This window comes from Coregonus clupeaformis, chromosome 13 (genome assembly GCF_020615455.1).
Source record: "Coregonus clupeaformis isolate EN_2021a chromosome 13, ASM2061545v1, whole genome shotgun sequence".
Classification (NCBI taxonomy): domain Eukaryota; kingdom Metazoa; phylum Chordata; class Actinopteri; order Salmoniformes; family Salmonidae; genus Coregonus; species Coregonus clupeaformis.
Genome location: NC_059204.1, coordinates 37,537,554 through 37,560,556, shown reverse-complemented (window position 1 = coordinate 37,560,556; position 23,003 = coordinate 37,537,554). Strand labels below are relative to the sequence as shown.

At 42.9% G+C, this 23,003-nt stretch overlaps 1 protein-coding gene across 7 annotated transcripts in view; it reads right to left on the bottom strand.

Moving 5' to 3' along the window:
• Positions 1–23,003, bottom strand: part of LOC121579908 (seizure protein 6 homolog) — a 210,398-nt gene that overhangs the window by 117,148 nt on the left and 70,247 nt on the right. For all 7 annotated transcript variants that reach the window (XM_041894885.2, XM_041894882.2, XM_041894883.2 and 4 more), the window contains exons 2-3: positions 2,887–3,681; positions 935–1,074 (exon numbers count right to left, since the gene is read on the bottom strand). In XM_041894885.2, the coding sequence (XP_041750819.1) occupies positions 935–1,074; positions 2,887–3,681 (935 nt within the window). The remainder of the gene's footprint in view (positions 1–934; positions 1,075–2,886; positions 3,682–23,003) is intronic.

Sequence of the window (23,003 nt, the reverse complement as noted above, 5' to 3'; positions counted from 1 at the left end):
AAAATAATGACTGATGCCTGCTTCCATAGATAAACACTGATTGGATGCAGCCAAGACGGGACCAGTGAAAGAGATGCATTCAAAGTGAGGGCCCTCTGAATGCATGCTACCAAATGGAACTCCGGGTTTATCTTTTACCTATGCTTTTGCAAACAATTTTTGTAGGCCATTGTGTCTCAATAGATCATTATGAAATTACGGCTGACTAAACAGCTCGCTATGCTGTGGTGTCCCTGCTGCTGGGTCTGTATTGATTGTGGTGGGACTGTTGATGTGACAGCCCAGGGATAACAAGTTCCACATGAATAGATAGAACCACAACAAGCAAACAACAGCCCTGGCTGAATTTAGATTCCCCTTACCACTCCAAGAGAACATTTTCAGGAACAAATATAATGGTTTTATTTTGAAACTGCTCTAGTTACAAATAAGGCACTTGCTAAACATGAAGTGCAGTTGCTTTTTTTCTTTGAAGTCATGTGAAGCTCCAGGCTTTGTAATGGCAGAAATAGGCTGCACTCATAAATGTTGACATAAGCCATTTGTTTCATGAGCAAGCTGAAGTGTTATGTTAGTTGGACATTCCAATAAATGCGTAGCTCATTAGCATTTGGGCAGCTGAAAACAGCATAAAGGTGTTACACACTTCATCAGAGCCGCCGGCTCTAACGACAGCCATGGTAATTAGGTTAAATGCAGGAAGGGAAGAGAGAGAGAGAGAGCGCAAGGGAAAGAGGATTGTGGTGCTTAAACACTGTGTCCAGCAACACTAACCCAAGGCCTACTGGCAAACCTGGACCTAACAGCCCTCCTTTCATTGCCATTAACATTTACACACTGAGCAAGTTTCCATTAAAACCTTGAGATGTGGGAAAGTGTATGGATGTGAACCCCATAAAAGGGACAACCTAGACAGTATCCTGTTTTCACTGACCTGTACTTCAATCCCGTATCCCAGGTAGACGGTCACCACATAGATGCAGTCCACTCCAGGGTCGGATGACAATGCTGCAGAATGCTGCGGTGGAATCTTGATGTGGCCCTCGGGGTCAGTGAAATTCACAGTACAAGGACCTGGCACAGGAGAAATAAAAAGACAGGTGATCCCTCTTCCCAGACTACTGATCCATCTCTAACAGCCCATCTGTGTCTCAGTGGCCCTCTAACCCCCTCATTAACTCCCCAGGTTCCCTGCCTCTCAGCCCGGGCCCCAGAGATCACGCCGCCCCTCAGCCATCTAGACCCACTGGAGAGGACAACCAGGTAGCACAGATCAGGTGGAGCCGGCCTCAGCAGATTGGTTTGTCGCATGATCAGCTTTGTGATCCTGGGTGCCAGATGAATGGGAGCGGTCACCATGGACGTATGGGCAACACCGACTGGCCCTCTCCGATGATGTTCCTGCCTCGCTGTAAAAAACTCTGACTAAAGTCTGAGTAAACACTATGAGTGAGAGGCAGTCAGGCAGGCCACTTTAGGTCACTGCTAAATGGCAGAATACTTGCAGAAAACTTGAATTTCTGGTTAGACTGAATATCCCATTCTAATGGACAGTTTGAAATGTACTGGGGTGGGTTTGTCCAAAATAGGGACAAAGGGCCCCGTGTAGCTCAGTTGGTAGGGCATGGCGCTTGCAACGCCAGGGTTGTGGGTTTGATTCCCACGGGGGGCCAGTATGAAAAAAAAGAAAAAAGAATAATGCACTCACTAACTGTAAGTTGCTCTGGATAACAGCGTCTGCTAAATTACTAAAATGTAAAATGTTGTCGGCAGGGAACTAAATCAGAACCGCGAACGAAAATGATCTATACTGTTCCTGAACAGAACCATTATTTTAAAAGCATGGGACCCTCTCTCGCACTCTCCCCACCTGCAAAATTTCAGTCTCATCTCGCTCCCTACACTCTTCTGTTCAATGCATGTAAATAGCTTGCCCCCTCCATAGCAGGCTGCTCTATCCGCACTGATTGGTGATGTCATTTAATGTTAAGGTAAATGTAAAAAATCTATAAAAAAATCAGAGGTTTAAAAAGGAACAGAAAGGAACGATATAAACCGTTACTTATTTTTGGTTCGAACCGGTTCAGAACTTTATTTTGCTGGTCGGAACAGTGAAATGGAACAAAAACAATAATGGTTCTGTTCAGAACTAAAACTATTGGAAAATAATTTTTGTTCCAACCCCTGGTTGGCATACTCTTTTTTTGGGCTTTCTTCCATCCTAGCCACATTTTTTCATCTGCTTGCATGCGCCTCCCCTATATCAAGGTGTTTTGGTACTTCCCTTATGCACTACGCTTTTCTGGGCGCTAACTATACCACAGGCCAATATAGTTTACCAGTCTAACTGTCTATCCTGCCCTCTATCCACCATTCATAGTGACAATAGTGGTAGGTGGAATGTTTGTCCAGATCTGGAATAGGCTAACTAGCATCATATCAGACATAAAATCATTCAAAGCTGCACCAATTTTCAATGTAAGTGGAGAGGCCAGGTGTGTCATTGCACATGAAAGAATAGTGAAGACATGAGACATGCAAGAGAGGGGGACAACACAATTATCTTACCTAAATTATATTAGCCTACAACACCACATTGCAATGAATAATTGCATTATTGTTTTCAAGTGAGTACAAAATTCTACTCTAGGCTGTGAACTGCATTGAACTGTTGATAGTTTAAGTGATTTTAAGACCCGCCCCTGAGTAAATTTCGAACTGTTGATAGTTTAATTGATTTGATGATGCCTGCATTAAAACTGCTACTCTAAAGCCATTGCATTAGGCCATTACAGAAAAGTAGCAGTTGCCAATTGGATGTAATTGGATTTACATACTTCTAGCTTCACTCTATTTGTGTATGAGACCAATAGAAACAGAAGTTACCTGCTGTCTGCATGGTGGTGATGGTGGTGGTTGTGATGATGGTTGTGGTGGTCATTCCCTCATTCACCTCTCCTGTGGATACTGTGGTCAGTTTGGTGAGCTGGATCCCAGGGCCTGTTCTGTTCTTTACCCGTGGTTCCTCTGACTCCCCTTTCTCCACACTCACTGAGGTAGTCAGGACAGGGGGGGTCAGGGTGTTCTCCATGATAACTTCCCCCTGACCATTGGGGCTTCCGTTCAGGAAGGTGGGGACATTGGGGCTGTGGCCACTGACTGTAGGGGCAGTGGTTGCCACTACAGGCGTGGTCAGGGAGTCTGTGGTCACCACCACCTCCTCTGCATCCCTGGCCTTGTCCTTGGCAGACTTGTTATTCTGAGCCATGCTCACCAGTAGCCCAGGGGCTGTAGACGCAGAGATGGTGAGGGGGGTTGTGGCAGCCACCGTGGCAGTAGTGGCGATGTCAGAGAAGGCAGGGGCATCCTCGTGTGGCACCAGGCGAGTTGAGGCGTCCCCCGCCTCAAAGGCAGAAACAGAGCTGGGCATTGTGGGATGTCCTGCCACGCCTCCATGGTCTGTGAAGAACCGCTGGTCCCCCTGGAAATCTTTAGAGAGCAGGAGTTCATGTAGGGCCAATCCTCTGAAGACAGGCCGGTGGTTGGGGACGTTCATGGGGGATGCTGTGGTAAAATGGTGGATCTCACTCTCTGTGTCCTGTGTGGATGAGTGTGTGAAGGCGCCGCTGTCTGACTCCACTCTCCTCTGGCCCCCAACATTGCCATTCTCTAGAGAAGACACTGGAGAGAAACACACCAACAACATGGAGGTATTAGAGTATACCAGAAGAAAAATATAATACCAGAGAACATGATTCCTAAATATTACATCGCAAAGAAAATATATTTTTTCTTCAAAGTAAAAACAAATCTACATTGGATACATACAGTGGGGAGAACAAGTATTTGATACACTGCCGATTTTGCAGGTTTTCCTACTTACAAAGCATGTAGAGGTCTGTAATTTCTATCATAGGTACACTTCAACTGTGAGAAACGGAATCTAAAACAGAAATCCAGAAAATCACATTGTATGATTTTAAAGTAATTAATTTGCATTTTATTGCATGACATAAGTATTTGATGCATCAGAAAAGCAGAACTTAATATTTGGTACAGAAACCTTTGTTTGCAATTACAGAGATCATACATTTCCTGTAGGTCTTGACCAGGTTTGCACACACTGCAGCAGGGATTTTGGCCCACTCCTCCATACAGACCTTCTCCAGATCCTTCAGGTTTCGGGGCTGTCGCTGGACAATACGGACTTTCAGCTCCCTCCAAAGATTTTCTATTGGGTTCAGGTCTGGAGACTGGCTAGGCCACTCCAGGACCTTGAGATGCTTCTTACGGAGCCACTCCTTAGTTGCCCTGGCTGTGTGTTTCGGGTCGTTGTCATGCTGGAAGACCCAGCCACGACCCATCTTCAATGCTCTTACTGAGGGAAGGAGGTTGTTGGCCAAGATCTCGCGATACATGGCCCCATCCATCCTCCCCCTCAATACGGTGCAGTCGTCCTGTCCCCTTTGCAGAAAAGCATCCCCAAAGAATGATGTTTCCACCTCCATGCTTCACGGTTGGGATGGTGTTCTTGGGGTTGTACTCATCCTTCTTCTTCCTCCAAACACAGCGAGTGGAGTTTAGACCAAAAAGCTCTATTTTTGTCTCATCAGACCACATGACCTTCTCCCATTCCTCCTCTGGATCATCCAGATGGTCATTGGCAAACTTCAGACGGGCCTGGACATGCGCTGGCTTGAGCAGGGGGACCTTGCGTGCGCTGCAGGATTTTAATCCATGACGGCGTAGTGTGTTACTAATGTTTTTATTTGAGACTGTGGTCCCAGCTCTCTTCAGGTCATTGACCAGGTCCTGCCGTGTAGTTCTGGGCTGATCCCTCACCTTCCTCATGATCATTGATGCCCCACGAGGTGAGATCTTGCATGGAGCCCCAGACCGAGGGTGATTGACCGTCATCTTGAACTTCTTCCATTTTCTAATAATTGCGCCAACAGTTGTTGCCTTCTCACCAAGCTGCTTGCCTATTGTCCTGTAGCCCATCCCAGCCTTGTGCATGTCTACAATTTTATCCCTGATGTCCTTACACAGCTCTCTGGTCTTGGCCATTGTGGAGAGGTTGGAGTCTGTTTGATTGAGTATGTGGACAGGTGTCTTTTATACAGGTAACGAGTTCAAACAGGTGCAGTTAATACAGGTAATGAGTGGGGAACAGGAGGGCTTCTTAAAGAAAAACTAACAGGTCTGTGAGAGACGGAATTCTTACTGGTTGGTAGGTGATCAAATACTTATGTCATGCAATAAAATGCAAATTAATTACTTAAAAATCATACAATGTGATTTTCTGGATCTTTGTTTTAGATTCCATCTCTCACAGTTGAAGTGTACCTATGATAAAAATTACAGACCTCTACATGCTTTGTAAGTAGGAAAACCTGCAAAATCGGCAGTGTATCAAATACTTGTTCTCCCCACTGTATATGGCTCTGTTGTAATTGCAAAATCTGTTCTTTAGTCTAGGGTTAGGGACCGTCATTTACCAGGCTGTAAGGAGTATTATGAGTGGATATCTTGTTACATAGAAGGTTAAGTGCTGTGGCTAGTGAGCAAAGTGGAACAATAACTACCCTGATTAACTAACTACTACTGTAGACAAATTGCCACGAGAGGCCCTTAGAAAAGGCCCTTCAGGAAAAGCCCCTCATGATAACCCTTTGATGATTCATTTGAATACCTTTCTTCCTCCTTCTTCCAATTAGCCAAAGTAAAGATTTTGCTCTGAATGTCTCATGATTAGCAAATATAATAATGGCTGAGCCGTAGAGAGTAATTATTCCCACCTGCAGTGGTTGAGATGTAATCAGGAAGCCCCAGGTCTGGGTGCTAAATTCAAAAAGTGGGAGGGCTGATGATGTAAGCTCCAAATTGCTCTCATACAGTATTTCTATAAGAATCCAAAACCACAGTGTTCAATTTATTTGCTCTCAAGAAGTGTAGTCGGAAATGTTCGGTGCTTTTGAAAGTGGGTCTATTTTGCCGGAATGACGGCTTAAGTGGCAAAAGACACACCAATAATAAAGAGCAACAACACGATCGCCTTTCTCTTCTACATCTACAGTGGGGAAAAAAAGTATTTAGTCAAATCAAATCAAATCAAATCAAATTTTATTGGTCACATGCGCCGAATACAACAGGTGCAGACATTACAGTGAAATGCTTACTTACAGCCCTTAACCAACAGTGCATTTATTTTAAACAAAAAAGTAAGAATAAAACAACAACAAAAAAGTGTTGAGAAAAAAAGAGCAGAAGTAAAAAATAAAGTGACAGTAGGGAGGCTATATATACAATAGAATAAAGTGACAGTAGGGAGGCTATATATACAGGGGGGGTACCGTTGCATAGTCAATGTGCGGGGCACCGGCTAGTTGAGGTAATATGTACATGTGGGTAGAGTTAAAGTGACTATGCATAAATACTTAACAGAGTAGCAGCAGCGTAAAAGGGATGGGGTGGGGGGCAGTGCAAATAGTCCGGGTAGCCATGATTAGCTGTTCAGGAGTCTTATGGCTTGGGGGGTAGAAGCTGTTGAGAAGTCTTTTGGACCTAGACTTGGCACTCCGGTACCGCTTGCCGTGCGGTAGCAGAGAGAACAGTCTATGACTAGGGTGACTGGAGTCTTTGACAATTTTGAGGGCCTTCCTCTGAGCCACCAATTGTGCAAGTTCTCCCACTTAAAAATATGAGAGAGGCCTGTAATTTTCATCATAGGTACACGTCAACTATGACAGACAAAATGAGAAAAAATATCCAGAAAATCACATTGTAGGATTTTTAATGAATTTATTTGCAAATTATGGTGGAAAATAAGTATTTGGTCAATAACAAAAGTTTCTCAATACTTTGTTGTATACCCTTTGTTGGCAATGACACAGGTCAAACGTTTTCTGTAAGTCTTCACAAGGTTTTCACACACTGTTGCTGGTATTTTGGCCCATTCCTCCATGCAGATCTCCTCTAGAGCAGTGATGTTTTGGGGCTGTCGCTGGGCAACACAGACTTTCAACTCCCCTCCAAAGATTTTCTATGGGGTTGAGATCTGGAGACTGGCTAGGCCACTCCAGGACCTTGAAATGCTTCTTACGAAGCCACTCCTTCGTTGCCCGGGCGGTGTGTTTGGGATCATTGTCATGCCGAAAGACCCAGCCACGTTTCATCTTCAATGCCCTTGCTGATTGAAGGAGCTTTTCACTCAAAATCTCACGATACATGGCCCCATTCATTCTTTCCTTTACACGGATCAGTCGTCCTGGTCCCTTTGCAGAAAAACAGCCCCAAAGCATGATGTTTCCACCCCCATGCTTCACAGTAGGTATGGTGTTCTTTGGATGCAACTCAGCATTCTTTGTCCTCCAAACACGATCGAGTTGAGTTTTTACCAAAAAGTTATATTTTGGTTTCATCTGACCATATGACATTCTCCCAATCCTCTTCTGGATCATCCAAATGCACTCTAGCAAACTTCAGACGGGCCTGGACATGTACTGGCTTAAGCAGGGGGGACACGTCTGGCACTGCAGGATTTGAGTCCCTGGCGGCGTAGTGTGTTACTGATGGTAGGCTTTGTTACTTTGGTCCCAGCTCTCTGCAGGTCATTCACTAGGTCCCCCCGTGTGGTTCTGGGATTTTTGCTCACCGTTCTTGTGATCATTTTGACCCCACGGGGTGAGATCTTGCGTGGAGCCCCAGATCGAGGGAGATTATCAGTGGTCTTGTATGTCTTCCATTTCCTAATAATTGCTCCCACAGTTGATTTCTTCAAACCAAGCTGCTTACCTATTGCAGATTCAGTCTTCCCAGCCTGGTGCAGGTCTACAATTTTGTTTCTGGTGTCCTTTGACAGCTCTTTGGTCTTGGCCATAGTGGAGTTTGGAGTGTGACTGTTTGAGGTTGTGGACAGGTGTCTTTTATACTGATAACAAGTTCAAACAGGTGCCATTAATACAGGTAACGAGTGGAGGACAGAGGAGCCTCTTAAAGAAGAAGTTACAGGTCTGTGAGAGCCAGAAATCATGCTTGTTTGTAGGTGACCAAATACTTATTTTCCACCATAATTTGCAAATAAATTCATAAAAAATCCTACAATGTGATTTTCTGGATTTTTTTTTCTAAATTTGTCTGTCATAGTTGACGTGTACCTATGATGAAAATTACAGGCCTCTCTCATCTTTTTAAGTGGGAGAACTTGCACAATTGGTGGCTGACTAAATACTTTTCCCCCCCACTGTATCTCCATTTGTATAGGGAATGCCTTTAAAAAGTTCTGTGACAGATTAATAATGACAGTCCTCACTGTGAAGCCTGCAGTAAGTCAGCATGAGTGTTCATTATCGCAGACAAGCTCTGCAATCACAGCCAGAGCAAGGGAAAGAACTGAAAGGAGAATTTCATCCAATGTAAATATTCGTCTGACTTCTGAGATAAAAGATTAACAGAAACAAGTTTTCTAAAGGAGTGACTCCAGCTGAAGGATGGGATGACTTTCAGGATGTAGATTACCCCTTGTGTGCATGTGCACACACACTGGCACACAGACACACACACACACACACACACACACACACACACACACACACAATGCCTTGACCCACACTCCTTAACCACATGCCAGAGAAAGAAGTATGATACAGCACAGGAAACACAATGTCACAACTTCCGCTGGCTCCACTCCTTGTTCGGGCAGGTTTCGGTGTTCGTCATCACCGGCTTACTAGCTACTGCCGATCCCATTCTCATCACTCCACTTGTCATGTCTTGTCTTGTCAATCACACACACCTGGTGCTCATTCCCCTAATTAGTATGTGTATAAGTGTTCCCTCTGTTCCCCTTGTCTTTGTGAGTGAGTGTTTTATTGTGAGAGCGAGCAGCACGGTTGAGCTACTCTTCCATTTTGTTATTGCCAAGGTGGAATATTTCCCTTGTGATAGTTTCGTTTTGATGCTGGGTGTAAACGGAATAAACTCTGGACTTCTGTGTTTTCCCTCCTGCGCCTGATTCCTTCATTCACACCTCATCACACACACAAGCCTTGTAGTGGTAAACCACTTTGAAAATTGAGAACATTTTGTTATCTAGCTACTGTCTCCAAAAACCCAGACACAGTTGCCAAAACAACAGGCAGTGTGAAGAGATTGATATGTTACAGCAGTGATAACAACTACTCCTCTTGTCCTTTATCAGAGTAAGACCTCAGTGAAATGGAAATAAAGGACTTACAAAAGCTCTCTGATGTAAAACAGCCTTATTTGTCCTAAAGAGTAGGATATGCTGTTGGGATTTTATACTCTAATTGTCCTTGACAGTTTCAACACTTATGTGACTTGTTTCAGGAAACTAGACGCATGTTGCGCGTCACTACTTCACAGGAGAGGCATTTGAATGTAAACAGTTTTTTATCAAAATGCGTTTTTTGGCAGAAATGCTTTCTGGAACATGTGAACTTTCATGTGCCTTAATACAAACTTGTATGCCATCTGTAAATACGAATACAATTGTTAGATTACGAGCCTAGTTGGTTTAGCCACGGAAAAAGACAGGAACCTTCCTGCTAGCCATGATTGGCTGAGATAATGGATGGGCTGGATATGCCGAGAGATGAGTTCGGATTGGTCTGCCATGTACCACGCTTCTGTCTATAACATGAGCTGCTCAGTATGTGTAGGTAATCCTTTCTAACATGGCTTTTTTGAAAGATATCACGAAGAACTGTGATCATGTTGCTAATGCTCTCCACTCTCCCTTCCAGGTTTTGAAATCAGTGGAATTCCCGGTGGAAGCAGAGTATGATAGCTAAGGAGATGGAGAAAATTCAGGTATTTGATTGCAAATATGCGGAGGGAGTCGAAAAGAGAACACACAAAGGCTGTTGTATAAAACACCTGTCTCTGAATTACATCTTCAAACTAACAGCAACCATGGCATCTGTGACAGAGGGAGAAGCATTCATACATGTATACGGTAAGAGAGTCTAGCTAGCTACATTTTCAGATATTATGTTTCTAATTTAGTCAGAAAGTTGTTTTCATTGCAAGTTAAAGCATACTGTTAGCTAGCTAGCTAACGTTAGCTGGCTGGCTGGCTCACTAGCCAACGTTACATGTATGATCTGTGCAGTAATATTATTTGTATCTCAGATCCATTTGCATTTTTTGTTATAGCCTAATGTTAGCTAGCTAGCTAACATTGAACCTAGTTGGTTAGCTTTAGCTACCTGTAGATTCATGCAGGGTTGTAACGTTATGATTTTGGATTATGGTTCATTGTTTAGCTAGCTAGCTAGCTACCTACATGTCTAAACAAAATATTTTATTTGATATAGTGTGTGTTTACCAGAGACGGTAATATGAAGAACAACAAGACCTGCACCAAAGTCAAATTAGGTGTGGCGTACAGCAGGTTAGCCACCAGGGGGAGACTCGTCGAGGCCTGGTGACAGACGGCGTCTACATCACGCGGCGATGGCTCCCTCTGCTGGACATACCAGGTCTCGACGGGCTCTCCGGCCAGGACTAATTGGGGCTGATTGTGGTTGGTGAGTAAACAGGGGCTGATTGCTCACCAGCTGGACAAGTCCCATAAAGCTGCCAGAAGGGCAGCACACGAGAGGGGGGACTGGGGAAGAGGGGTTACTCAGTACCAGAGTCGTGCTCAGTGCAAGAGATAATGAAGGGAGCTCGGTTTTGTTCCCCACAGGATACAGCAAGACCCCGGAGCCCAGAAGGATCCCAGAGGAGACCTATTATTTTCTCTTTGTTTATTATTTAAATAAACACCCTTGAAAGCGAGCTAATACAATTCTGTCCGTGTCTGATCTGTGTAAACGTCTTGACCAAACCCCTGTTTCTGCCACATAGGATATAACATTAGGTTTTCTCCGGTAGAACGCCCTGCTTTTATTTAGTCACACTCACAACCATAAGCTTTTTTTCTTTTCTTTTTTGCTCGCTATTAACTTGTAAATAATGATCTTGTTGTGAGTTTATTTTCCTGTATTAATGAATACAAATTAGCTAAAGTTAAGATGTTGTCAGCTATATGATATGGTCAATACTTGAACAGGCTAGCCAGCTAACTTCACGTTAGCTAGCTAGCTAACAAGCTAGAAACTAACCAAAACATTGTTTAGAAAGTTGCTTTTAGTTGCCTGATTTGCTAGATTGACCTATACTAAATTCCTTTTTAAAAGGATGGGTTTATTGGTGTTAAAATACACCAGTTATGCTATTTTGAAGCACCAGGCTGCTGATGTCATTCAGCCTGTCGTTTTTGTGTGTTATACGTTTTCATAACGACAATGACAAGTTTGATGTTGGACGTCAATAGAATGTTCATGATGTCACTGTGACAACTGTGTACAGACATGTCGATAGACGTAGTATAAACCAGCCTTTAGTCTTGAAATATTTGGTTGTTTAGTACACTACAGTACTGTTTAGCACATGGCCTAACATGTGAATCCTTAAAGAGATGGGTGGAGCTAAGGCTTAAGAGTGTGTCAACGATGCTGAATGGGTGTAGACAAAGAAGAACACTCCAGTAGGTGTACCAAAACATTCAAGGTACATTTTGTCAAAAGTGGATTTACAAGTTTATCAACTTTATCAACTTTCAAAGCATAATTACTTTCCCATTGTTCCTCAACTGTAGTGTTTGATATAACATTTTCTAGCTCTGAGTCTCTACTTTTATCCGATGTAAAAAGCACCATTTGAAATGTTGCTACATAAGACCAAATCGAGCCAGTCTGTCACAAATAGAGAGATACAACTATTCAGTAGACTGAATGTATAGTGAGTAAGTTTGTGATTATGAAATATTTGCTCATTTCTAATGTCTAAATTTAACCCAGGATGAATGACAATTGATGGTTCACAGTTTTGTAAATAGTAGACTGCTAGGCTACACATGTACTGTAAGTCTGGCATTTATCTCAAACTTCTCAATGTAACTTTCCTCTCAGAAAATAAAAGAGAAACTCTTCACAGCTCTCACCATTAGATGCTTTCCTAAATAGAATTGTTTGAGGCAAAGCCATATATGCGGATGCTTACTGAGCTCTCCAAGATTTGATTAACATTGATGAATCCACGCTGTTGTTAGGAATAATCACGCCATGACTAAGGAGAATCCGACTTCTGTCGATAATAATGATCACAATTTCACAGAGTGCAATTAAATTCCTAAACAGACCTGAGCTTCCCTCCAGAGACCTAACTGCCATTGTAATCGAATTTGCCTGTTGACACTGTGCACTGATGCTAGGTGTTACTACACACTCTTTAGACGCAAAGTATTATGGATTATACTAACTCTCCCTGTGGCTGGATGGTAGTTTTAGGGTTGACAGTGAGGAGTCAAACGAAGATGTTTGCACACCTTTTTGTGAGCACGACTGTCTGAAGCCTTTCAAATGGAGATGTTGACTCGCAGTTTTAGATCTTGGCACCATTCCACACTCCAATCTTTTAGAAATGACTTTGCTTTGATATTTTTCAGAGGGAAAAAGACAGAGACCCAGGGGATCCAATCATCCTGGTACTGGTGAGAAACAACATCTGTACCGCCTTCTTTTAGTCAGTTGGAATTACCAGCACAGAGACTGACACCAGGTGAGGTAAGGAAGGAATTAACCACAAACATGTTTACTCCATGTCAGTAGCACTAGGATAAACAAACCCTTTACAAATCCAGTGGGGTGCAATGTTGAAAATTAGACTTTTACAGACCAGCAAAACCGATCAAACGATCAAAAATAACACCCCTCACAAAATAGTTCAGTCATAAGAAACACAATGCTCTACTTGAGCTGTGTGCCCTCAAGCTCCAGGGAAAACTGAACCCACGTTGAACAGTTGGCTGTGTTTTGGTTCGCTGCCTGCATGAATTAGTTGTTACAGAAATAGATAAGACACATCATTCATTCATAACGTATGCATTATCTTGTAGTTACAGTAGCTACTGTGTATATTGGGCTACAGTAGACTAAAAAGAGATTCACCCTACATCTCCCAGCTCTGCTCTGACACTGTTCTCAGCCTTCCAGGACACAACAGCTCTACTTCATGTTACAAACACATGCTGCATTATTGAGCTGCTTGGTGACATCTGGGCACAACTCCCCTCTGGACTGGCTGTGTTTAGTGCTGGAGGGAAGCCTGGTCTATGAATCAGAGTAAATACAGGCAGAGATGGCTCTGTGGCAAGCAGCCCAACCACAGGACAATGTACACCAGCCAACAAGCCCAGGGCCTGCACGGCTGCACAGGGACAGTTACCACTGTCGATTTCGATCTATTTTCCACCTCACGCTCTTTCACAGGTTGACACCCACTCCCTCATACCATCTCCTCTTTTCTCTCTTTCCCTGGTACATCTCTCCAATCATCTCTATCTTCACCTTTTTATTCACTCCTTTCTTTTCCCATTTCTTGGAATGGATCTCTCTATCAAGAACTGTGACAGAGCATGAGCAAGCGAAATGGTGAAAATGAATCATTTCACCATGGCAATTAAGACTCACTGAACAAAACCACTGATAAAATTGCTCTATGGACATCATCGCCTTGAAAGAATTCCAAAAAGGAATTCTATGGTACATATTGAACTGTATCATTTAGTGCTGGCCTGAATTACTATGTGTGTCCGTGTGCAAACACACAAGGATCCGGAGACTGTTTTGACACCTTAATTAGCTTATGCTCTGTGGGTGACAGTTTGTTTTAACAAGGTTGGGAGAGCTGCGAGCACACTTCACATGGGGAGAGATGAAAGGATGTCGTTGACACAGACAGCAAATGAGTGAGATATCCCAGAGCGGGGGGTGCTTTGAAGCTAAGGCACCCCAAGAGCCACAGAGCTAAATATTCTGAAAGAAAGGCAAATCTCTGGGATTCGATCCAGCAACCTTTCGGTTACTGGCCCAACGCTCCTACCCGCCAGGCTACAAGGTAAAAATCTGTCGTTCTGCCATTGAGCAAGGCAGTTAATCCACTGTTCCCCGGGCGCCGAAGACGTGGATGTCGATTAAGGCAGCCCTCCGCACCTCTCTAATTCAGAGGGGTTGGGTTAAATGCAGAAGACACATTTCAGTTGAATGCATTCAGTTGTACAACTGACTAGGTATCCCCCTTTCCCTTTCATTTCCCTCTCTAGTGGAGTGTATTTTAGCCATGCAACCTGGAAGCTCGAAAGCATGAATCTGTGATGCAATTATATATTTAATGCTGTACTGTGCAAGTGAAATACAGCGGGTAGACTTGTTTTGAAGACTAGATTTTTCTGAAAATTCAGTACATTTGACATAGCTGGTCAAATTGGGCAACATTGTTAAGTTTATAAACTAGTTTGGATGGGCACAAGGCAATGAGCTGGACTATAACACTTATGTTATGTCTACAAATATGTCCAAATGGAGTCTAGCATCACCAGAATGATGTAGTGACAGTGTAGAGTAAACAACCATCAATTCTCTTTTCATCTCTGTCTGTTTGCTAACTCTGTCTGTCCCAAAACGTCTAGAGTTACAGATGAATTATTAACGCGCCATTCAATTGTTATGCTTGTGTTTTCCACAAATTGCAAAGCCATTTTGGCAGTATTGCTCATGAGGTTGGTTGATTTCAATGCATAGCAAATAGATACTTAATTATTTCTGCCCCGAGGCCAGATGTTCTCACTTGCAATCTCTCTTTGTTTCTATTGATCCTGAAATTACTCCCATACTAGCAAACACACATTCATACATTCCAAATGAGAAAAGGAATCAACAATAGCTCTGAAAATCAGATTGATCTCAGCATTTGCAGCAGCACTGCGTCCCCCATCAGTCTCAGACAGGAGGCGTATAAGTCAATGTAGCATTTGCTAAAGCAGAGATACAGAGTGCTTTTACTGCTGCCATGGTGTGTGCCGTAATAAAAAAGTTTGATCGCACCATTCAAGAGGCAGAGTAAACAATTTCTTTACAAAGCCTCTCTCTGGCTGACAGAGAGCTGACACATAGCGTTACATTTTACTGACAGACTCAACACCAGCCATTAATCTTCCTGGGTGACAGAAGCAATTCAAAGGCCTTTTGATGTTCTGGGTTAGGAGTGGGAAACATTTCCTTGTAGCCTTATTCTGTCACAAAAGGAGCAGCCCAAGCTGCTCTTAAAAGCAAACTAAACACATTTGACATCTCGCACAAACTAGAGAGAATAAAAGATGTAAAGGGAGATCTTCATAAAGTCTGACTGTATACATGAACCTGCCTCCTCCAACCCAAGACACATGATTGCCCCCAAAAAATGTATTGACTGAAGCCTTGAGAAATGTAAAAGAAGTCACTAAAGGAATATATATACGATCGCAAGCAGACTACTGAAAACTATGTGACAGGCATTCATTATTTAATTTTTCCATAATCATCTCTCTTTCCGAACTGGATTGTCATGTTGCTAATGATCAGAGCATAGCCGTGAAAGACTATATACCTCTTCAAATCTCTTCAACTATTTCTCTCACTCTCTATCTCCTGCTCTCTTTCTTTCTCTATCTCTCCCTCTCTTGCTTTGCTCTCTCTATTTCTCCCTCTCTTGCTCTCTCTATTTCTCCCTCTCTGTATGAACAGAAGGAACATGGAGGTTGGTCAGTGAACATACATCCCCTGCCCTTCAGTGGGAATATTTAGTGAGAGTGGAGAGTGGGAGTTGAGCCTCAGGTTAAACTAGGGTTTCTCATGCTCAGCTCAATAGTGGATCAATGTTCAGGGAAACATTACCCAGTGAGGACATGCAGGAGACATCACAATGGTGATTTTACACTCAGAGTCAGAGCTGCTAGGCTAACTGATGCTACTCAAGAGTGTTAGGAAATATAACGTAATAAATAGTTATTTCATGCAGTGGAGGCTGCTGAGGGGAGGACGGCTCATAATAATGGGTGGAATGGTGTAATGGATGGAGTGGAGTAAATGGAATGGAATGGAATGGTATCAAACACATGAAAACAATGTTTTTGATACCATTCCATTTACTCCATTCCAGCCATTATTATGAGCCGTTCTCCCCTCAGCAGCCTCCACTGGTTTCATGCCATACTTAGCTTTTAATGATCTCAATCCACTGTCAACCCAGTATCTGAGCAGAGATACAACAGTGAAAAACAAACATTAAAATGACACACAATACTAAGTAACCTCTTGATGGCTTCTCTCTTTGCATTTGGTACATGTGAGTAGTGGTCCATGGTGGAGGGTCTCATTACTTATATTCTCTCTGTTTAGCTGTGTCCTCCTGTGGTGATAGCGGAGGTCACCTCCTATCATCTGCATGGCCAATGTAAAGGGTCGATACTGTATATGCTGAAGCTATTGCTCAGAGGAGATAGGATGCTTTCCCCTTCTGAAGCATCTTCCATCCTTCAGCCTAGTCATTGGTTGAATGACAAGGCTGAAGTGACATACAGAAACACACATATTCATATGGTATAGTGAACCTAAACTGTGAACTTGCAGTGACCATTTTCCCCAGATCTACACATTCTGTAGAACAAACCCATTAAAAGTTCAGGGATTGTTCTTTTTGAGGGATGCAGTATTAAAGGACTTTGAGTGGTTGAAGGACTTTACCAATCAGGCGTAAATGTAATATGCTGACTAATCTAAGTGTCCCTGAGAGAGATGGGAGACAGGAGTGGGAGGCTAACGGAGTGCTGCTTCACTGTCAGATAGATGTGATCCTGACAGACATGCCCATTCTGAGACTGTGTGATGAGGGAATGACTGGCTTTACCCATAGATACAGGGAACAGTCAAGAACAATACACCAAGTCCTAAAGGACAATGAGTGATGCAACTGGAGAGAGGGTGTGAAAAGAGGAGAAGGGATTGCTTAAAGTACAGGACTCTGTACAGAGAGGGAGCCAGAAGTCTGTTTCTCCAGTGTATCGCCAGGCTAGGCAGAATGGGAAAGCTAAACTATAGCTAAGTAAACAAACCCAAATCTCTCCTGCTCCATAGACTACTCTCTAAGCTTCCATAAAAAGAAGTCAATTAAAAATGTTGGTGAACTAACCCCATAACAGAGGAGAGAGAGGGACCGCAGCAAAACACTTCAAAGCACTGCAGGTAAATCACTTACCAAATTAACTATTTTATTAAAGTAAAACTGGACTATTAGCAGGTTAAGAAAATAACATACAGTGGAGAAACAAAGTGCCTGTAATGGAGGAGCCTTGAATGTGAAATGAGATTCAACAAATGACCCTAAAAGCAAAGTGTGGTGGTGGCCTCTGTTGTTTCTGCTCAGAATGACTGTTTCAACTAAACAGCTTATCAGGGTTCCACGTCTGTATCCCCCAAAAAGTAATAGTGCAGGAAAGTGCTACACAGGGGCAGTGGAGATAGTCTGACACAGAGAGAGCTAAGAGATGAAGGAAATGTCAAGCCTCAGAGACCTCATTTAAAATATCTAGGATTGCTATTCCACAGCAATAGCCTGGATCTATTTGTTAGGATGCGGCAGACAGCCAACCTGAGGACAGCAGATTTGAAATCCTGACCTGAATAAGACAGCAGAATAGCAGAGCAATTAAGGATTGTTTTTGTTCCTCTTAAAAAGCTCTAATCCAGGCACTATTTTGTTTTATTGGATTCCTCTTGGCTGTGCTCTGCTTAGAGACTTTCTGGCACTGACTGCATTTGACAGGCAGAGAGAAAATCACTCATTGTCTCACCATAGACTGGTTGCAAGAACTTTGGATTGGGTGCTAAAGACCACATAACCAGGATAGGATAGAATGAGGCAAAGAAAAATACAATGCCTCACAAGAAGAACCCTTCTTCAGCCACAGACAGAGAGATTGTTGAAGAGAGGTGGTTAAGGTGAGAACAAAAAAATCGATTGAGGCAATCAGATACATTTTAGAGCAGTTCTGCAGCGTAATACCTGCATTTATGTCTCACTCTATCAGACCCTACTGAGGGAATCTCTTAACAATTCCGTTTCAGCCCTCTCAGCCAAAGGAAATATTATGTTATGCGACATTCTGATTGGAAGAAACCTCTGCTTAGCACTGAGATCCTGTACAGTACATTGTGTACATTCCATGTAGTTCTGTTTTTACGTCACAGGGATTTCTCCCCAATACGGCATCAGAGCAGAGAGAGAGAGAGAGAGAGAGAGAGAGAGAGAGAGAGAGAGAGAGAGAGAGAGAGAGATAATGAATCAGGCAGAACAGGCAAGGCTCCAGGGAAGCTGCTGATTGGCACCAATCCTCTAATATCCAGGCCTTAATTTCCTTATTATTCTAGAGAGGCACTAGACAAAAAAAAATCTATATTGGCCTTCCGCTTGTCTAAGGTTACATTGTTGCCATCACAAGACGGCTCTACGCGACAGGCTTTTCTCATCCCCTCCTTAGGAGGTCTTACAGATGGATTGAATGCATAGTGAACTAATTTAAATGACTGGGCTGGCCAGGCTGTTGTAACTAGGGACCTGGATGATTATGAGTCAGAATGACCAATGGTCTGAAGCAGAGTCATATACAGTGCATTCGGAAAGTATTCAGACCCCTTCACTTTTTCCACATTTTGTTACTTTACAGCCTTATTATAAAATTGATTGAATAAATGTTTTTCTTCATCAATCTACAGACAATATGCCATAATGACAAAGCAAAAACAGGTTTTTAGAAATGTTTGCAAATGTATTAGAAATAAAACATTGAAATACCTTATTTACATAAGTATTCAGACCCTTTGCTGTGAGACTCGAAATTGAGCTCAGGTGTATCCTGTTTCCATTGATCATCCTTGAGATGTTTCTACAACTTGATTGGAGTCCACCTGTGGTAATTCAATTGATTGGACATGATTTGGAAAGGCACACACCTGTCTATATAAGATCCCACATGTGCATGTCTGAGCAAAAACCAAGCCATGAGGTCGAAATAATTGTCCGTAGAGCTCAGAGACAGGATTGTGTCGAGGCACAGATCTGGGGAAGGGAACCGAAACATTTCTGCAGCATTGAAGGTCCCCAAGAACACAGTGGCCTCTATCATTCTTAATTGGAAGAAGTTTGGAACCACCAAGAGTCAAACTGAGCAATCGTGGGAGAAGGGCCTTGGTCAGGGAGATGACCAAGAACCCAATGGTCACTCTGACAGAGCTCCAGAGTTCCTCTGTGGAGATGGGAGAACCTTCCAGAAGGACAACCATCTCTGCAGCACTCCACCAATCAGGCCTTTATGGTAGAGTGGCCAGACAGAAGCCACTCCTCAGTTAAAGGCACATGACAGCCCCCTTGGAGTTTGCCAAAAGGCACCTAAAGACTCTCAGACCATGAGAAACAAGATTCTCTGGTCTGATGAAACCAATATTGAACTCTTTGGCCTGAATGCCAAGCATCATGTCTGGAAGAAACCTGGCACCATCCCTACGGTGAAGCATGGTGGTGGCAGTATCATGGTGTGGAGATGTTTTTCAGCTGCAGGGACTGGGAGACTAGTCAGGATCGAGGGAAAGATGAACAGAGCAAAGCACAGAGAGATCCTTGATGAAAACCTGCTCTATAGCGCTCAGGACCTCAGACTGGGGTGAAGGTTCACCTTCCAACAGGACAACGACCCTAAGCACACAGCCAAGACAACACAGGAGTGGCTTCGGGACAAGTCTCTGAATGTCCTTGAGTGGCCCAGCCAGAGCCCGGACTGGAACCCGATCCAACATCTCTGGAGAGACCTGAAAATAGCTGTGCAGCAACGCTCCCCATTCAACCTGACAGATCTTGAGAGGATCTGCAGAGAAGAATGGGAGAAACTCCCCAAATACAGGTGTGCCAAGGTTGTAGCATCATACCCAAGAAGACTCGAGGCTGTAATCACTGCCAAAGGTGCTTCAACAAAGTACTGAGTAAAGGGTCAGAATACTTATGTAAATGTGATATTCCAGGTTTTTTTAAACCAGTTTTTGCTTTATTATTATGGGGTATTGTGTGTAGATTGATGAGGGGGGAAAAACGATTATAACTATTTTAGAATAAGGCTTTAACGTGATAAAATGTGGAAAAAGTGAAGGGGTCTGAATACTTTCCGAATGCACTGTATAGAGAGAGTTAGGCCAATGCGGTTTCTGTCTGAACATTTCCAAAGTGCCACTTTCTCCTCCATAGTCGTTTGCTAAGTGATAATTGACGCTTCTGCGTTGTGCTGTTTGTTTCTGATGGTTTTCAAAACATGAAGATATCCAGTGAAAGCAGATATGCAATTTGTTGACAGCACAACACGTACAGACTTGGATTAACATTATCCTGAATGCTAATCAATAAAAACATCTGTTAAATTCGCTGCTATGTTTTGCTTCTTTACAGCGGGTCATTTCATAGGGAACTGTCGGAGGTGCTCTAGTATTGTTTCATCACCAACATTTTGAGAATAAAGGCGCTAACATGGCAGCCATTCTAAAACCTGGCCCAACTCTCCCACTGGGCAAAAAAGTGTCTGAATCAATGTTGTTTCCATGTAATTTGTACAACAAAAATTAATGTGATGATGTTGAATCAACGTGGAAAACTGATTGGATTTGCAAAAAGTCGTCAACTTATTTTTTTCACCCAACTTTTAACCTAAATCCAATGACATGGTGACATGTTTTTTGATTTCACATTGAATTGACATTAGTTGACAACTCAACCAAAATGTAAATAAGAAATAGACATTGAACTGATGTCTGCCCAGTGGGCTCTATATACAGTGGGGTCCGAAATTATTGACACCCTTCATAAAGATGTGCAATAATGACTGTATAAAATAAACAATTCAAATACTGAGCTATATTGTATGCTCAAAACTATATTATATTGTTTTATACTAATACAATTGCTCAGAGAAAGAGATTTAGTTTAACAAGTAATACTTTTTTTCTCAAAAAGGTAGAGGTCAAAGTTATTGACACCCCTAAAGACTCTTATAAAGAAAGTAGTCAAAGGCTTAGTATTTGGTCCCATATTCCTAGCACGCAATGACTACATCAAGCTTGTGACTATAGACTTGTTGGAGGCATTTGCAGTTTGTTTTGGTTGTGTTTCAGATTATTTTGTGCCCAATTGAAATTAATGGTAAATAATGTATTGTGTCATTTTGGAGTCACTTTTATTGTAAAGAAGGTAGAATATGTTTCTAAACACTTGTACATTAATGTGGATGCTACCATGATTACGGATAATCCTGAATGAATCGTGAATAACGAAGAGTGAGAAAGTTATAGAGGGTCAAAGATCATACCCCCAAGACATGCTAACCTCCACTGTTATTGGTAAAGGCTTTGACATACCCTTGTGTGAAAATAAAGAATTCCCTTCAAAAGCTCTGGCAGGGAACAGCCTTAGAGTGGAAAGGATAACAGATCATTGAGTTGAAACACCTGCCCTCCCCTTTCACCCAGACACCCTCCATCTGCCTTTGGCTTCATTAAGTGGAACCAAAACTTTTTCTTTTAATTTATTATGGCCTCTCTCTGTGTTCCAGCTCATTGAGCTGCCGTCCTTCAGACAGGCTTTGAACAAACTGTGTCTCAATGGCTCCAATAAGCTCATCAGACACAACCTTTAGCTGGAGCGGAACCAAGGCAGAGGCACGGAGCACCACCATTAGCATGACAGCTTTACATTACCTTAGAGTAATGTAGCTACTGTGATGGAGATGGACTAACCCTAAACAGACATGAACCCAAGAAGAGGGAGTCAAAAGTTAAACCCCTAGGAATCATAAGATATGACTGGTGGACATCCACTGACCAAACAATAATTCATTGCAAAAATATGTAGTGTTTTGACAGCAATGCAAAACATGCAAATTAATGGGCTATGGGTAGCTCATCTTGAAAGTTTGCTATCAAAAAACAGAAAGGGTGTTTGATCAATAATATACAGTGGGGAGAACAAGTATTTGATACACTGCCGATTTTGCAGGTTTTCCTACTTACAAAGCATGTAGAGGTCTGTAATTTTTATCATAGGTACACTTCAACTGTGAAAGACGGAATCTAAAACAAAAATTGAGAAAATCACATTGTATGATTTTTAAGTAATTAATTTGCATTTTATTGCATGACATAAGTATTTGATCACCTACCAACCAGTAAGAATTCCGGCTCTCACAGACCTGTTTGTTTTTCTTTAAGAAGCCCTCCTGTTCTCCACTCATTACCTGTATTAACTGCACCTGTTTGAACTCGTTACCTGTATAAAAGACACCTGTCCACACACTCAATCAAACAGACTCCAACCTCTCCACAATGGCCAAGACCAGAGAGCTGTGTAAGGACATCAGGGATAAAATTGTAGACTTGCACAAGGCTGGGATGGGCTACAGGACAATAGGCAAGCAGCTTGGTGAGAAGGCAACAACTGTTGGCGCAATTATTAGAAAATGGAAGAAGTTCAAGATGACGGTCAATCACCCTCGGTCTGGGGCTCCATGCAAGATCTCACCTCATGGGGCATCAATGATCATGAGGAAGGTGAAGGATCAGCCCAGAACGACACGGCAGGACCTGGTCAATGACCTGAAGAGAGCTGGGACCACAGTCTCAAAGAAAACCATTAGTAACACACTACGCCGTCATGGATTAAAATCCTGCAGCGCACGCAAGGTCCCCCTGCTCAAGCCAGCACATGTCCAGGCCCGTCTGAAGTTTGCCAATGACCATCTGGTTGATCCAGAGGAGGAATGGGAGAAGGTCATGTGGTCTGATGAGACAAAAATAGAGCTTTTTGGTCTAAACTCCACTCGCCGTGTTTGGAGGAAGAAGAAGGATGAGTACAACCCCAAGAACACCATCCCAACCGTGAAGCATGGAGGTGGAAACATGATTCTTTGGGGATGCTTTTCTGCAACGGGGACAGGACGACTGCACCGTATTGAGGGGAGGATGGATGGGGCCATGTATCGTGAGATCTTGGCCAACAACCTCCTTCCCTCAGTAAGAGCATTGAAGTTG